Source organism: Dermacentor andersoni, chromosome 9, assembly GCF_023375885.2.
Source record: "Dermacentor andersoni chromosome 9, qqDerAnde1_hic_scaffold, whole genome shotgun sequence".
NCBI lineage: Eukaryota > Metazoa > Arthropoda > Arachnida > Ixodida > Ixodidae > Dermacentor > Dermacentor andersoni.
This window is the reverse complement of record NC_092822.1, coordinates 20074105-20091187: the sequence shown is the minus strand read 5'-3', so window position 1 is coordinate 20091187 and position 17083 is coordinate 20074105. Positions and strand designations below refer to the sequence as shown.

General features: G+C 45.6%; 1 protein-coding gene across 1 annotated transcript; it reads right to left on the bottom strand.

Moving 5' to 3' along the window:
* Positions 1-95: 95 nt before the first annotated feature.
* LOC126527175 (neuronal acetylcholine receptor subunit beta-4-like) lies at positions 96-14461 on the bottom strand. Its single transcript, XM_072284310.1, has 9 exons — positions 14394-14461; positions 10473-10636; positions 10131-10175; positions 5445-5554; positions 4375-4441; positions 3418-3582; positions 2554-2621; positions 1064-1290; positions 96-837 (listed from the first exon to the last, which is right to left on the bottom strand). Exons 1-9 carry the CDS (start codon positions 14446-14448, stop codon positions 485-487), a joined length of 1254 nt encoding a protein of 417 aa, XP_072140411.1. The 5' UTR covers positions 14449-14461; the 3' UTR covers positions 96-484.
* Between the last annotated feature and the right edge of the window lie 2622 nt (positions 14462-17083).

Genomic DNA, 17083 nt, shown 5'->3' with positions numbered 1-17083 from the left:
AGCGATAAGATAAAAAAATAACCTTAGAAGAACACAGATTTCTTGACGATATTGGCCAGTAAGCTGTCGCCTAGTTTATACGGTGTAATTAATAGGGTGTACTTTATATGACGGTATACTTAATACTTTCATTTATACTTTATATCGTACCTAAATTGAGGGGACTAATATACTACAACTGCGCAGTGCACTATGAAGGGCGCCGTAGTAGAAAGTTCCGGAGTAATTTTGACCACCGCGGTTTTTTCATCGAGTCCCCCAGTTCACAGTGCACGAGTGTTATTGCAATCCGGGGCCATCCCATTTCGGCTTCTGTGGCAGGGATCGAACCCGCGACTCGAGCTCGGCAAACCAACGCCAAGGCCACTTAGCTACCGCCGTGGGTCGTACGGTCAACAGCGTAAGTCAATAAGATGGCAAGCGATTTAGCTTGAAGTATGGAGACAGTCCACAGACTGTCTAAATTCATCTTTATAAAGTATCCTCACAGCGGCATCACGCAAAGGGCGGCAACCAGGAAGACGACGACAAACAGTCGGTCGAGCGCGTGGGCCACCAAAAGCCACTCCCTGGCCCGCTCCTGGCCCAGCCTCGTGACCGGCTGCTGCAGGGAAGAGTCGTCCGCTCGGGAAGGTGGAGCGGTGTGAGCCGCTCCGTGTCTCGTCATGTCGAGGTGGCAGAGGCAGAGCGCCGCGGCGGCCGGGCCGGTCAGCAACCGGACCACGGAAGCCGGAACCTCCACCGGAAACAGCACGTGCTCCGACGTCACGTTGAGGAACGCCACGGCGATCGCCGCGACCACGGCCTGCAGCAGCATGGCGCCCTCCAGGAAGAACACTGCGAGCGGTGAGGGTGACGTAATATATTCCACCCGCAGTGAGGGAACGAGTCAGAGGGTTCAGAAGAAGATTGCTATTAGCATTGCAAGAGGCGAGGTTAGAAAACGTGAGCTTTCAATGAAGTGACCATTAGGACAATTCGCCCTTTTCATGAGATTGCAATAACAGTGGAAATAATGGTCGTCGCACGTCGCCTCTTGTATTTTTGCCCTGTTGTTCCTTACTTATCCTGGGTGGTCTATAGGAGTCTCCGAGAAGCGGGACCATTCTGCGTAGCATGAGGGCAAGCAGCAGCATGTTGATGCAGCACAGGGTCAGGCGACGGCTAGAGTTGGCGGGCAGGCAGAAGACGAGAAGCATCAGCACCACGGACGATAACCAGGGCAGGGTCACGCTGAACAGGTGCTCCGAGGAACGCCTCCGGAGCCGGAACGTCAGCTCCAGGTACGTCCTGTGGTTGCGTGCGCGAACACACGCGAACAATGCCCAGATTAATTGCCCAGTCTCGGGATTCTTCGGAGGCTCGTTTATCACGTGACCCAGCGATCTTTTGAGTCAGCAAAAGGTAGAAAGAAGTGCAACGATCCGCGTGATAGAGTTCGCGATTGTAACTTAACGTGTGTGTAACTTAACGTGCGTGCGTGCGTGCGTGCGTGCGTGCGTGCGTGCGTGCGTGCGCGCGCGCGCGCGCGCGATTCAACTATTGAGCTATTATTCATTCAACTATTAAACCATTCAAAATTCAACTATTATTCATTTTTCTTTCGCGCGCGAAAGAAAAATGAATAATGGTTGAATTTTTGGAGAAAAGACAGCGGATGGTCACATACAAAGGCGTGGGCACGCTGAACTGATGGTGATTATGACGATGACAACTAGAATGATTATGACGATCCGAAGTATCTTTTTTTACTAACAGGGCGGTCGCCCATGCCCCGAAGCGCATTCTTTGAAGCTGTCTTGTGCAGTTAAATATTTTTAAATATGTTTGTACTCTAAGCTACACTGTACTATACAGAACGTTCGCTTCATGTTTTCCCTAACCTTGCGCCACAATCTCCACAGAAGTTTCATATACATTTTCCCTACTTCCCCCAAAACGCAAAGACTTTGTCAAGCCAACTGCTTTCCCGTTTATTGCTGGTTAAATCCTTCGACATCTCCGACCTTCCAACATAACGTGTTCATGGTTTCTGCCCAATTTTCACTCAAAATGCACGAGTCGTCTTCATGTGAATTTTTCTTGTATAACTACGCATTCTCAAGCACCGTTATCTGACTTCGACCAGTAGGACACTGAGCTTTGAATTATCACAAACATTTTCCTTTCTCATTTCATTTTCTTTCCTATTTCATATTGTTTCATAGATGACCTCTTCGTCGCATCAAGTAGTCCTATAGGAACGCGCTCTGGAGCCAATACATATGGGGCACATGGGTGGTTGTTCGACGGGTAAGCGAACAGAAGAGTGATGGAATGAATGATGAGTGACTGAACGAGTGACTAAGATAACAGAGAGTCAATTGAGACAGATATCCTTTGGGTGTGGGAGTGAGCCATAAGCTTAACCAGTTACCAGTTCTCATGCGGGTAATTTGATGACTCCTGCATGCTCACCCCGCCCTCCCAAAGAAACACGGCCAACTTGAATTAGGGATTAGTCAAGCTGCTTGAAAGATAATGGCTTCTCCGAATATCAAGAACGATTATCACCTGTTCAACAGCTGACCGCTGCCCCATGCCGGGAACACTGTCACTTCCCACTGGTGGTCCTGCCAAGGCTTCAAGGCCCAAGAAACAAAAGACCAAACAATAAAGTTTACCCCAAATGGTCATAATAAAGCAACGGGACAAATTCATTACATCATCAAGCTGTATGTCGCTTGTCTGTCTACTGTTGCTTATTCGGCGTCCGAACGATAAAACCTCGACTGTTGGAGCTGAAATAGGGACTAACATTATGGCTATAGCATTAAATGTATCGCTAACACTTCTTACTGTATAAATAAGTATATGTTCTCTGCAAATTATCTTTCTCCGGCGTATTACATTGTAATGCGTCGTGTTGCGCTGTACTATAATAAATTCTAACACTTTGTGTTAAAGGTTGCCTTATACCCAGCTATAGTGTCACCTTTTTGGCGTAAATGTATGTCTTTCTTTTTTCGTTGACTACGGATCGTTCGCAATAACGCTTATTGTAACCGGTCCAAAACACTAGCCTAGAGCCGACTATGGACCCAGACGCCTTTTCACGAATACATTGCAGAAAACTTACGAAAAATAAAAATCACTATTGTTTAAAAAATTGGGATCGCATCTGTACGCAATAAAAGTAGCTTCTGCACATAACTGCGCTTTTATTTAAAATTTCATTTTAGTTTCAATTTTCCATTCATTGCTTCGCTTAATGGCCATAGTTCTCGAAAAAAAAAAACAATATGCAAATGAAGTCATCCCGTTCTCAGCGGCTGTATTGGAAACTACAGTATTTTTACGCCCAGACGGTGCGCTGCCTGTCAGGCTATTAGACAAGTTACGCGAAGACGTAGCTACGACTGCAAGTCTAATACGCACATCGGTAGCAGTCAGGGCGTTCTCTGCTAGGTCGGCCACGGTGTCGTACTGCTGCATGTCGTCACTGTAGACGAGCGACGAGAAGCGTATCTTGCACGTGTGCGCGTCTCTGGGGAAATCGGCAAGGTCCATGGGGCACGGGACCTTGATGCGCGCGTACGGAGACTGCAGCATTGCGACAAGGCAGCAATCAGTGTGCAGCTACGTGTCGTTGGTCGGGCCTTAACCATGATCCATTTAAAGAAACACTACAAAAGAAGAGAAACTTTCACAGATGTGTCCAAATCCCACAAAAGTCATACGTGATATAGACGGCGAAGCTAATTAATAAAGGGAAAATGAAAATGGACGGGGAGGGAAAGGGCTGATGAATGATGATGATGGTATAAGGAAGAGATGCGTATATACAAATTCACAGCGTTGTAGCATCTCTAAAGCGGTACGTCCCGGCCAGTGGCTTGGACAAAAGTATAGCTGCACCAAGTTTTTCAAGATTGCCTGTGGTGGATAGCACAATTCTAATCCTTGATCCAAATTACTCGATCAGGCGGCCATTACTCCTACGAGAAATCAAAGTACTTAATTAAATAATTAGCGTAATTACGTTACTTAACTTTTTTAATTATTAGCTTTACGGTCAATATTTCAGTCTACGAATTACAGCCGGTAAGCTCGCAAGGCGTATCCACTTGGTACGAATTCTCCGGACTGCACCAGTTTGCATTGCACCACCAGTTTGCACGAAATGCATTGGCGTTCCAGTTACTTTTTTTTTTTTTAAGAAAACGCTGCTTTATTCATTGATGCACAAACGTGTCCGACTCGCACTCGCATACACCAAAGAGATGTGCACTGTGAGAGAGAGCGAGAGACAGAAGAAAGGGGAACGGCAGGGAGGTTAACCAGATGGTAACATCCGGTTTGCTACCCTACGCTGGGGATATTCACTGTGATTACCTGAAATATCTGGCCGCTGTTTTGTAGGTACACCTCGTTGTACTCGATGTGAAAATCTTCTGGATTACTGGGGGAGGGGGAATAAAGGGAAAGAAGGTTTGTTTCAAACAGCATCGATTGTTAATATTCACTTCCTTTCCTTATTTCACAGACACAGCGCCGACTGGCAACTGAAACTTTTGATAAAAAAACATATGTACACAGCCACAGCATGACAGATCAACTACAGCCCGAGTTACTGCCTTCGACGCACCGGAGCTAGTGGAATGCCTCGTCTTGGTGATGTTTGACACCAGGCACCAGATGGTGCAACGCCCCCTTATGTTTTTTGTGTGTGTGCTCCCGTGTGTTAAACTTAATTTCTTCAACTCCCGCACACCATGTCGTTACGCACAGTGATTGCATTGAACACACGTAAGGCACCATACGCTGTTCTATATCTGTCGAACAACGCTCGCATTTATTCGACGTCATCTGTTCTTTATGTGACGGACGGTTTAAGTGCGGTTGCAGAAACCTGTTGGGCTACATCAAAGAAATGCACGGCGAACGTCTAGTGAAGACATTTCAGGATCAGGAATAGGTTAGTTTTGTTTTCTTAGTTTGTTTGTTTGTTTGCTTCTTGGTTTGTTTGTTAGTTTCTTTCTTTCTTTCTTTCTTTCTTTCTTTCTTTCTTTCTTGAGGAACGAGAACGTTATAAGTCACATCAGAGTTAGCAAACTGAATACGCAGCTAAAAACTGGAGCTACTCCTTTTACTGTGTAACACACGCCCGCACAATCCAGACACAGCAGCATAATAAGTCATCGAGAAAGAAAAAAAACTAACCAGAAGTGAGGCATACGTATCCGCATTAATAATTAAGCATTCGCGCCATCTGGGCAATAGAAACACTACGCGCGCACACTATAAGCACTAGAAGCAAACGCTCAATGCAAGTATAGTCTCCGCAAGAATCCAGAAATCAAAGCAAGTTGATTAGGCTGCTCTGCACAAGGAAATCCAACAGGGCTGCCAAAGCAAAGAGACGACTTGGGATGGGTGAGCGCAGCTAAAGAATGATTTCTTACGCATTCAAGACCGACAGATCCGGTGTCCAGATTTCACCCGTTGGAATGTCCAGGGAAGTGAGACCGCCGTATTCGCTCGAGTTCCAGGAGAGGGCGTCGTCTGTCCACACCTGTACGTTCGAAAAGTTTCTTCGTTTTTATTGCTACGGAAATCATACTTATCACACTCGAAGCGTCGTCTGTCTGGCACAGCATCGACGGAACACGCGTCTCCCGTGCTTGGCGGGTTAGGTCTGCAAACCTTTTTGGTATGCTGTCGGGCGTACGTTTCAGTCTATGCAGTGTGGCCAATCCCCCTCGTGGGTACGAGTTATGTGTTGAGGCAACAACAACAACAACGACGACGACGACGACGACGACGACGACGACGATGACGACGATGACGACGACGACGACGACAACAACAACAACTACTACTACTGCTACTACTACTACTACTACTACTACAACTACAACAACAACAACAACGTTCTACTCAGTTGGCTCCGAAGCTGAGCCAGGCCGTCAGCCTACTGCTGCTGGCATGAGTGCCGTAGGCACAGGTGCCCTACACAGTTCCTGCAGCGCAGTTGTGCGCATGCAATGTTGTCTGAGTGGAATAGACGGCAGCCTTCAAGCAGCGAATGCCGTCGATTTGCCTTCGCTCTCGCCTCGTACCGGCCAACACGTTACCCTCCAAACTCCTAGCGAGAATCACCATCGCACCGGCTGCCACGCAACATGCGCCCTGAGCACAACGCTGGGCGCAAAGAGGCAGCAGCGAGATAGATGCCTCCTCAGATGCCTAGCCAGTCAGTCAGTCTCCCCGCAAACACCCTACTATACACGGGTGCCGCTATAGGCACCAATCCCGTGAATGCGCAACTGGAGCAGCGGTTAACGCTCATCACGACACAACGGTAACCTCCATGTCCGCACTTACAAAACAAATATCAGAGCTAGGTGTGACAGTCCTGGCAAAATTGTTCCTCAGATTATGAGAATGGCAGCCCACAAGCAAACGTCATGAAACAAAACACCGACCAGCACATGCCTTTTATATTAAATATTTTCATACCAAGATATTAGAAGTGCGAAACAATAACGGAGCTCGAGCCTGAAAACGATGCAACTTTATTGGCGCGGCTGTGAACTGCCTCCTAGCTAACATCCAACGTTGGACCCCCGGCAAAACGCGACGTGAGAAACAAAATAATTACGGATTACAAGCAAAAATAAACCGCGAAATGAAACTGCCTATTGAAATGGGGTATACCCAAGTTAACTTTTTCCATCTTACAATCATTCGTAATTAGGCTTCAAAGCAAGTTCGTGCCTCCGACGCAGGTTGCGTTGCTGGCTGTTCGGTGATTGACATTTAGTACCGACCCCGCCGCCGCTCGAAAACTGTTGCGCAACTCCCCTTAATAGCGTCGGTTTAATTTAGAGTCACAAGGAGGTCACGTGATCAAGCGTGGAGAAGGGAGTGGAGGTGAGCGCGCGTCTCGCCAATGCCTTTGGTCTCCCCATATATCCCCTTTCTAGCCCGGTCGTGGCTGCGTATGGTTGCCCGCGCGCCTGAGTGCATACGCAGTCGACGCACTGTACCTTGGAGTTAATCCGTGGCAGGTGCAAAGGCTAAGGGCGAGCCGGGATGACTGGTGGCTCCGTGCGCGCTGTAAACCCCCGGGCGTTTGTCGCCCCCGCGTCGCGTTCTCGCTCGTGACAGACGCAGCGCGCAGTTCCAGACGACAGACGGCGTTTAATGCGCTGTGGCAGAAACGTTTTAGTCTGTCTGCTTCGACGCATTTGATTTAGAGGCTCGCGAAAGCTCTCCAAGATGAAGTACCACTGGAAGTTGTCGCTCGAAAATATCACCCCTAGATGCAACTGATCTTTTGCTCTTTCAATGCCATCGCGGCTGATAAACGTTACGGGCAGGTTACGGAACGCTTTCGTCGCCGAAAACCAATTTTTTTACTAATCCAGTCGACAGTTTCATTTCCCTGTATCTAAATCACAATCTAAAACGTTGCGCGCGTACCACTTTTCACATTGACCCAATTTTGTGCAAATTTAAATTTAGCGTTTTACGTCGCTAGCTCACGGAAGCAGGAAAGCAAGCGTTTAACGTTTGCACAGCACCGTTAAGTAACCTATGCACACAAATATCGCTCAGCACACGCGTTAGACAAAATTCCGCATAATTCAGACAGACAACATTCAGACATCAGACACAATTTCTACTAAATGTAAAATTGGTGCCACATATAGTTCTCCAGGAACACTGAAAGATTTTGTTAATAACGGCTGTATAACGCTTTCGAGTACTTGTCCTAAGGTATTTTTTCCAAAGACTGCAACTTACCTACACACACTTAACCACTCATACTAATCATCCATAATGTTGCATCCATTTTTCATGAAATTTCACCATGATTTCAGACTCACTTATAAATCTTCTTGGATTGCGGGCGAAATTTTACGTTATTCTCAAAATGCAAACGCCGTACCTAACTCACGCACTTCGAACTTTGCTTACATCACTCGTAAAATTTCCCCTATTATCCCCTTCAAATTTACACAAGGTGCCTTGTTTAGTTCACCGAGGACAACGGTAACATTAACTGCGCGGCTTGTATTACGCATGAAAATATAGAGAGAAAACTAGTATTCACTAATCATTTGCACGGCTCGCAATTAAACGAGGAACGTGTAATTTTCTCCACTGATTTTGTCCCTAACATGGCCCCCATTGTGCCTAACGTGAACTCGGTAACAGGTATAGTTCTCGTGGGACAATCGAAAGTATTGCGGTTAACGACAGCTTAATCATTATTAAATTAATAATTATAAGACGCATGTCTCCGAAATGGTGATTTCTCATCTATTAGTGACAAATCTCGTTTGTGCCGCAGAGACCAATGAGAAACGTCGGCGCAAAGCACTCATGTCACGTATTAGTAATCAATCAATAAATCAATCAATCATTCAACCAACCAGTAATTTATTTCATCTATAGTAAGCATAATATTTATATCACATAATATGTATTTACTATTTTACTCTACATAAGTGGTGTGCGTGTCTTTTTAAGCAATACTCACAGCAGAACGTCCGAATGTGGAAAAATAAAACAAGCAGATAAAATTCAAAGACAAGAAAAACGACAGGGTGACCGTTCATGTACATCTAGTTCCTCAAGACACACAGGCACATGTATACGACATTGCAATACAGACACGCACAGATGCAATGGCGAATCGTCAGTACAGGCAGAATTCTATGTGTCTGCTAATCCAATCGCATCACTTATTTCTTCTAGAATAACGAATCTGTCAATAGAATGCCTTAGGGATAACTTCGTCGAATGCGATAAGACTGGCGCGAATTCATGAGCAATTGTGGCGCAACTTTTCCCGCGCATATTTTAGTCTCGAGAAATTCCAATTGCGCTGGAGCACTCAGTGCAGTGGCATCGCAAATGAGCGAGCGTCCCATATTCATTTGGGGAGTCGTGTCCCACCATTTATTGATCCATCATTTAGACTAATAAAATGTGAACGTGATCTGATTGGCAGACACTGTGGATCCCACGTACGCTTACGATACACTCCTGCATCTGCGCATGTCGTAACGGCAAACCTGCATATCAAACGTGTTTCTTTTTCTTAGAATATATAGAATTTTCAAAAATTGCCTGTGGCAGATAACGAAATTCTAATCCTAGAATTTGATTGCTCGAAGAGGCCGATGTTAGTTGCACAGTAAGTTGAAATGCATATTCAAGTTATTAAAAAAAATCACTCAATATGTTAGAATAGTATAGATGACTTTCAAGCACATATTTAAGTTCATGAATAGTAGATGCCGAATCGACAAGGTACTTCCGGACAACATTTATGACTAACTAACCAAATAGTCAATCCTTCTGAAGCATATCCCCAGTCTACCAGGCATACGCACCTGAAACAAATTCCAATGATGGCCCATGTTTCCAGATATGCATCGTCAAACTCGTGGTTATCACGATTACTTTTCTTTTCTTTAGAAAAGGACCTTTTATGCATGGAAGCACTAAAGTAACTGCTTCGTCAGTGTATTTTGTCCTCAATTTATGGAATTCTCGAAACTAGTGTCAGTATGACAATTTATTCCAAATGAATACTCCTTGCGAGCTCACCAGCAACAATTCGTAAATTACAATGTGTCGTAAAGCAATTACTTAAATACTTAAATAGAGAACGTTTAAAATTAGGTGATAAAGCATTTTTATTTCTTCCGCAAGTTTTGTCCGCCTGTTCGAGTAATCGAGCTCCAGAACTATAATTGTGCTACTTGAAATAGGCGATTTTTTAAAATTTCCCATGGTCTAAAAAATGTACCCAGCATATAATGTGTTTTCCAGCGTAAACAAATAGTTGCAATTAAGAAATCGTTCTGTCGTCTTCTTATAGTACTTGAAAGTTTCTTGTACTTTTCCTTCTTTTTTTTTTTTTCAGACAGGGACAGGAATTCACGGTGCAGTCCGGGACTATATGGCTCCCCCTTCTACATCGTATCTCGTAGCTCGCATTAACGTGTGAATAATTCTATTTTTTTTTTTGCTTAATTTCTTCTTCTATGAATAAAAATTGTATTAGCAGCAGTGATGAGCTATCTCTTCGGAGAATTAAGCCTTACTAAACCAGGAAAATTGAGACTTACGAGCAGCAGTGGTCCAACAACAGTCAGCCATCCCTCCTCGAGTTCCTGCGCGGAAAACGAATTGGGAAACTGAGGTCTCTGAGAACAAACAGACAAAAGAAACTCACGAATTCCCGTGAACACTTAAACCCCTGATGGCAACAGTCAAGTACAAGCAACCACAATCAAGCGGATGATCGGCTTTGCTTTTATCGGTCAAACTATTAGAGTCGCACTAAAAATACACGTCAGGTTCCGCTTGCTTGGCAGGTTAGACATAGGGACTCGCCAACAGGCTAACGTACTGTGTGCAGGTTGTCACTTACGCTACGGGCGCAGCAAGTTCGCGTGGCCCACACTTACGACGCTGACGATGTGGCGGTGAGGGAAGGACGCCTCGACCAAGGTGGCCGTGCTCTCGTTAGAGGTAGGGACGGGCCTCAGTGTTTTGTCGTACACGTCAGCACTCAGGAGCTTCTCGTGGAGACGCTCGATGTACGTCTGCATCCCTTGTTTCGGTGTTTCTTCTGGAAAGAAGTTAAAACGGCCTTTTGCATGTAGCGAACCAGAATAATAGGGGACCCGAATGGCTCGATCATATACGAAGTGACGGACCTTGCTAGACAGATAAAGCATAGTCGAAGTGTAACAGCTATGTTTAACTTAAATGCAGAAATAATAAGTTAAATGGAAATAAACGTGGACGAAAAGATTACTTGCCCCAGGTGGGGAGTGAACCCCCGCCCCCCGCATTACGAGTGCGGTGATTTACAAATTACGCCACCGTAACGGCCATCCCTCACCCATTTCTTGTTTCTCTCTCTCTCTCTCTTTCCTTTAAGAGTTCGTACACTAAATTAGTCCCTAGGAGTGTTAACCAGCTCCGCTCCAGGCCAAGATAGCGGACGTGCAATGCCCCTTTAACCGCTGGGGTCACGTGCCAGAATAACGCACCTGCATACATTAGGAAGAGAGAATGAGCAAAAAGCGCAAGTGTGTAATGCTTGCGACCTGGGCTTCTCGATACCGCATCTAAGTGTCTAATTGCGTAATGATAATTGACTTATTGACTCACGTCTAATTCAGCGGGCTCCTTCCTGCATGAATTACACTTATCCGTTTGCACCCTTACCAAAGACCAACGTATCATTCTGGCTACGCAGACTCTGATGCCGACGCGTTGTGGTGGCTCAGTGGCTTTCGGTGCTGCACTGGTAAGCACGAGGTCACGGGATCGATTCCCGGCCACGACTGCCGCACTTCGATGCAGGGAGGTGCGAAAACGCTCGTGTACTTAGATTTGGTTGCACGTTAAAGAACCCCGGGCCTTTCGAGTTAACGTGGAACTCCTCACTGTCACGCGCCTCATAATCAAATCAGTTTTGACACGTAGAACCCCAGAATTTATTTTTCTTACTTCAATATTTACATTTAAACTCGATATATTTAACGTGAAGCTGAAAGTAGTGTAATCCTTAGGTTGGAGGCGAGCTTTCAGGCGCGGTGTTCAGCAAACAGTTACTAATCAGGAACTAATATACTAAATACATTTAGTCGATTACCATTTCATTGCTACTTTATTCATTCTTATTATTAGAATATTACTTTGTAAGTGTTTATCTTCAATTGACATTTAATCTTAACTTGTTTTAGAAATCAGGCTCATGAAGATACAGTTTAGACTCAACGACGATTCCGTAATACGAGGCCTGGATCCGACAGTGTACGGGCTCAATAAGCCAGCCGTGTAAGAATCGCTGCTGGCCTTCCCGCTGACGATTCTGGGTTACTGCTTAGACTATGAGGCCTGCGCAGACTGACTATCATATATATGTACCCGTGCCTTCCCTTCCTTTCCCATACCTGAATTTCCCTAGCCCTCCAAACGTAGGCCAAAGCGCCGGAATATTCAATAAAGATCTCAGTCATTCAATCTTGGTTGATGTGAAATGTTGTTCGTGCTTTGTCAAGTCAAACTCAAAATTGGCATCTTTTGTTTTTCTTTTTCTCGGCTGACAATGATGTCACTCCCTGCGAGATTCTTAGCTTGGGTAAATCGAGCCGTTCTAGCAAATGGACTGTTCTCGAAGGGTGAAATTGGCACAAAAAAAAACTGCGTTGAAATGAGCAGAGTAACTAAAGAAGAAAGAAATTATAAGCTGCTAAAGTAAAATCGAATCAAAACGGTTTGGATGGCATGTGGCAGGCATTCCCTAGTAATGGCAGGCAGCTCACCGTTATCTTCGAAAGTAAAAGTGTACAATCAAAGCACTGTGCCAGTACTAACGTGTGGGACAGAAGCTTGGAAAGAGAGAGAGAGAAAGAAAGAAAGAAAACTAGAGGGGAAAGTCAGAGGCTAACCAGATTAATTGTCCGGTTGGCTACTCTGCACAAGGGGATGGTATAAGGGCCGAAATGATGAGAAGAAAAGCATCATCATCATCATCATCATCATCATCATCCTGCTTACGCCCACTGCAGGGCAAAGGCCTCTCCCATACTTCTCCAACTACCCTGGTCATGTATTAATTGTGGCCATGTTGTCTCTGCGAACTTCTTAATGTCATCCGCCCACCTAACTTTCTGCCGCCCCCTGCTACGCTTCCCTTCCCTTGCAATCCAGTCCGTAACCCTTAATGACCATCGGTTATCTTCCCTCCTCATTACATGTCCTGCCCATGCCCATTTCTTTTTCTTGATTTCAACTAAGATGTCATTAACCCGCGTTTGTTCCCTCACCCAATCTGCTCTTTTCTTATCCCTTAACGTTACACCCATCATTCTTTTTTCCATAGCTCGTTGCGTCGTCCTCAATTTAAAGAGAACTCTTTTCGTCAGCCTCCAGGTTTCTGCTCCATACGTGAGTACTGGTAAGATACAGCTGTTATACACTTTTCTCTTGAGGGATAGGGGCAACCTGCTGTTCATGATTTCAGAATGCCTGCCAAACGCACCCCAGCCCATCCTTATTCTTCTGGTATATGAGGTATTGCGTATAGAGGGTAGCCAGTTTTTCTATAACAATCTGCCCACCATCCTTCAACAAATCTGCTGTTACCTGATCCTCCCCAGCTGCCTTCCCCCTTTGCATAGCTCCCAAGGCTTTCTTTACTTCTTCCGGCGTTACTTGTGGGATTTCAAATTCCTCTAGACTATTCTCTCTTCTATTATCGTCGTGGGTGCCAATGGTACTGTATAAATCTTTATAGAACTCCTCAGCCACTTGAACGAAAATAGGGTAAGATAAAATTATATATGTATAAGTGCGCGCACTATAATTTTTTAATCACTCCCGACGCTTTTCAAAAGCCCGCTAGCACTTGGAGAATGACGGAGAAGCTATAGAGATTGCCGAGGACCATGCTACGACCGATGCAGTAGAATCTGATCGGCGTAACGTTATGACGTAGGAACAGAGCGATGTGGATGCGGCAAAGGGCACTAACTCATATTCTTGTTGGGATCAAGATGAAGAAGTGGAGCTGGGCAACCGTGCAGCGCGTACAGCTGCTAACCGGGCGTTTACTAAGTGTAGCTGGATGGGTGCCAATCACGATAATTGAAAAGTCATAGTACAGCGTCCGCAATGTTAAACTAACAGTAACTTTAATAATAACGCGATGTTAGCTACTCCAAATCTGCTTACACAGGCGATTTATGCGCTTCTCGCGAGCAATTACAAACATCAAACGCATAATTAACAAAAGAAACTTCTTAATCCACCTTCCTGCTGTCACGGATTTTGTATATGCTTATACTTGAAACGCAAACAAAATCTCATTCGAAGACAACTTCACTTTGTTTGATTCTCACGGGGTACTTCTGTTCAGACATATTCATAGTCAAGTTTGGCACGCAGTCAGCCAATTTCGCATTCAGAGGTGTGGATCTAGACACAACGTCGAGCCATGCGGGAACGTCAACGTGACGAAAAGGGAAAAAGTAGTTGCTAGTCTTCGCCAGCCTAAGACAACCCTAGCGAGTTTTAAGATAGCCGGTTCTAATGTATCGGACGTTCCCATCGACCAACGGTTACTAAAAGAAAAAGACGTTTTTTCAAGGACGTGCATCGAGCACTGGTTTAAAAATGGGCCTACATACTCATTTCCTTACACTGCTTCCGAGATCGAGCCACCGTTAGTTTTGCGTTGGCATCTCGCACGAATGAAGGTGCCTGTCATGTACAACGCTATCGCATTAACTCTATGACAGCTTCAACGTGACAGCAAAAGGCAGTAAAAAGAACAAAAACGCTGCGGCTCTTAAAGTAAGTAAACAACTTACCCGAAAGAAGGAGCCGTACATTACAGATCAAAACAAAGAGAATCTGTAGCTTCATCACGTCTCGACCTGCGAAAGATCGGTTTCTCTCGGCGCCGATTTCTTCAGCGCGGAATGGGGGTGTTCGTAAAGGATCCCTCCGTCAGGGGGCGGTACTAGAGATCCCGAGTTTCCTTCGGGAGGAAGCTGGCCTTTGCCTTCTTGTCTTTCGTTTCGGATGGCGCTATTTCGGTTTCAGTGGCCGTGGGCCAGTCCGCTAAGTCGACAAGTTCAGACCTCGACGTTCTCTAAAAGCTAAATTTCGTCTTTCTTGTCAGAAGAGACCTGTATGCTCCATTAGATATTTCCTATATGATCACATAGGCTTATATGGGAAAATACGGGCTTTCGTAGACGATTCCAAATGATCATGTGGGACTGTGGACATCGGTCATCTCGCTTTCTTCAATGGACCACGTGGCATCTCATTCCAGACGTATCGTACTACCCTTCTGGCAAAGTGAAACTTAAAGAGGCGTATAGAACATCGATGCTCCAAAGCAGGTTAATGCTCTAGATGCCTAGTTATTCGCAGGTCAATGCGTTAGCCATCTAAACGTGTGTGGAAGTAATCCCCGGGATCAAAACAAACTGGCAGTAAATAAGAGCCAGCAATGAATTCTTCGTGCTTCCTGTTCTTGTCTTGTTTGCAAGTCTATGTTAATGTCTTGCGAGCGTCCATGTGCCCGCCAGACAAAAGCACACTGCCGTGCTAAAGCAGGAGTTCAAGGGAGCCCACGCCCGGCTCCAGCTTTAGGATGGTAAACTCTTCCGGAGCCGCAATACGACCACGCTTTCCGGCTGATTACTTTGATAGATTATCGCTCTGACAAAATCGCTCGCGCGTGTGCGCACATTTATTGGTGTGGATATATTCTTTCGCCGCGCACTGCACTCCTGGAAGAAAAATGGTCGCACTGGGACACCTACGCACGCTTGCTGGAATTTTTTTACTTATTTCTGAAGCAGCACAAAGCGTGATGACATTAATGGGGCGGCCTGAGATACGTGCATCCCCTGGCAAGCTAACCTGCGATTAACAATCAGCAAGACCCAGCCGATTAAGCCTGTTTTCCTCACGTTTCTCGTCAAATCCTTGCTCGAATCTCGTCATTCGGGAGACCAGCGTTGTCGGCAGATGAGGATCATCACTATGGCCACCGAACACGTAATTCGGTGCTGCATTCGGGAACACTCAACATGCCACAAGTTTGCAAATGCGTAATCTATGCTTACCCATAGTCCCTCCTTCGCGCAAGACGATCGCTTTCAAGATAGAGCCAGCCTGCTGTGGAAGACGACGACGACGAACACGCGAGCAGTGACGCGAAAATGTGGGGGTGGGCCAACTTGAAATTTGGGGATAGTCCAACTTGTATTTGGGGATGCGTCAAGTGGAAATCTGGAGGCGGGCCAGCAAAAATTTCAGGGTGGGTCATCTTAAATTTGGGGTTAGGCCAACTTAAATTTGGGGTTGGGCCAACTTGAAGTTTGGGTGTGGCCCACCGTTCAATTGAACGCTGCTGAACATCCCTCGAGTCATGAACACCGCGCGGGCAAGCGAGCGCGTTGAGACGCTTGGCGCGTTTTCACCGGGCCTTACCGAGGCGCAGTCAGAACGCAAGCGAGAGCTTGTGTGGACAAGAAACTCGCGCATGCATAACGCAGGCTTTCGTGAGCGACAGCGAGGGTGACATGTCATCTCAGCGATGCACTCTACCCTCACCCAACGCCTCACGCACTACTGCGGCAGCTGCGCGCCTGGCGTTCCGGCTAAATTGCTACAATTAAAATAATTAAGTTATGGGGTTTTACGTGCCAAAACCACTTTCTGATTACGAGGTACGCCATAGTGGGGGCACTTCGGAAATTTCAAACACCTGGGGTTCTCTAACGTGCACGTAAATCTAAGTACATGGGTGTTTTCGCCCCCATCGAAATGCGGCTGCCGTGGCCGGGATTCGAACGCGCGACCTCGTGCTTAGCAGCCCAGCACCATAGCCACTAAGCAACCACGACGGGTCAGATTGGTACAATTGCATTAAAGGGGTTGGATGCGACGAGAAAATCTGTCAGTTGTCTACTATAAAGCCTAAGCACTCTTTGCCACCGCAAAGGCCATGGGTAGACGTGCACATGAGCTAGGAAAGGCAAGTAAGCAACACTAAGCAAGAATTAAGTCACAGCCGAGCCAAACAATGCTTACGCTATAGTAGACAATTCTCAGAATTTCTGTAGTTGTTTTTTTTATTTCGATAGCAATTATATGGACAGCTGAAATGAATTTTCGCCGTAGTCGTCGCCGCCGTCGTTCCGCGTACATCTGGGTATTTTTATGCCACATATATGTTTATGCAGGACAGTGCTGACAACCTCTGAAGTCAGTTTTCCGCTAAATGGGATAAAGTAAGTCCCTAGATTTCCCTAGTTAATTTTGTTTGTTTCTTTAACTATACACTTGTTCAATTTGGCAGTACCCTTTCTTTGCAAGATCGTTTTTATAAATTTTTGTAAACTAATGAAGTCATTGCGCTGAAGCCTAAATGACGTTACAGGGCAAGTTTTCACACTAGGATAGCTTTTCTTTCCTTCTCAAATTTTCCCTAGATGTAGAAAGCTTTATGTTAAGAAAAAGTTTATTTCGACAAGAAACA

Excerpts from the sequence above, each read along its gene's own strand:
- LOC126527175 (XM_072284310.1), bottom strand. The coding sequence starts at position 14,448 with ATGAAGCTACAGATTCTCTTTGTTTTGATCTGTAATGTACGGCTCCTT. Across the intron at positions 10,637-14,393 it reads TGTACGGCTCCTTCTTTCGG|AAGAAACACCGAAACAAGGG; the intron begins GTAAGTTGTTTA and ends ACTTCTTTCCAG. Across the intron at positions 2,622-3,417 it reads ACGCCCTGACTGCTACCGAT|CCTTGGCAGGACCACCAGTG; the intron begins GTGCGTATTAGA and ends TGGGCCTTGAAG.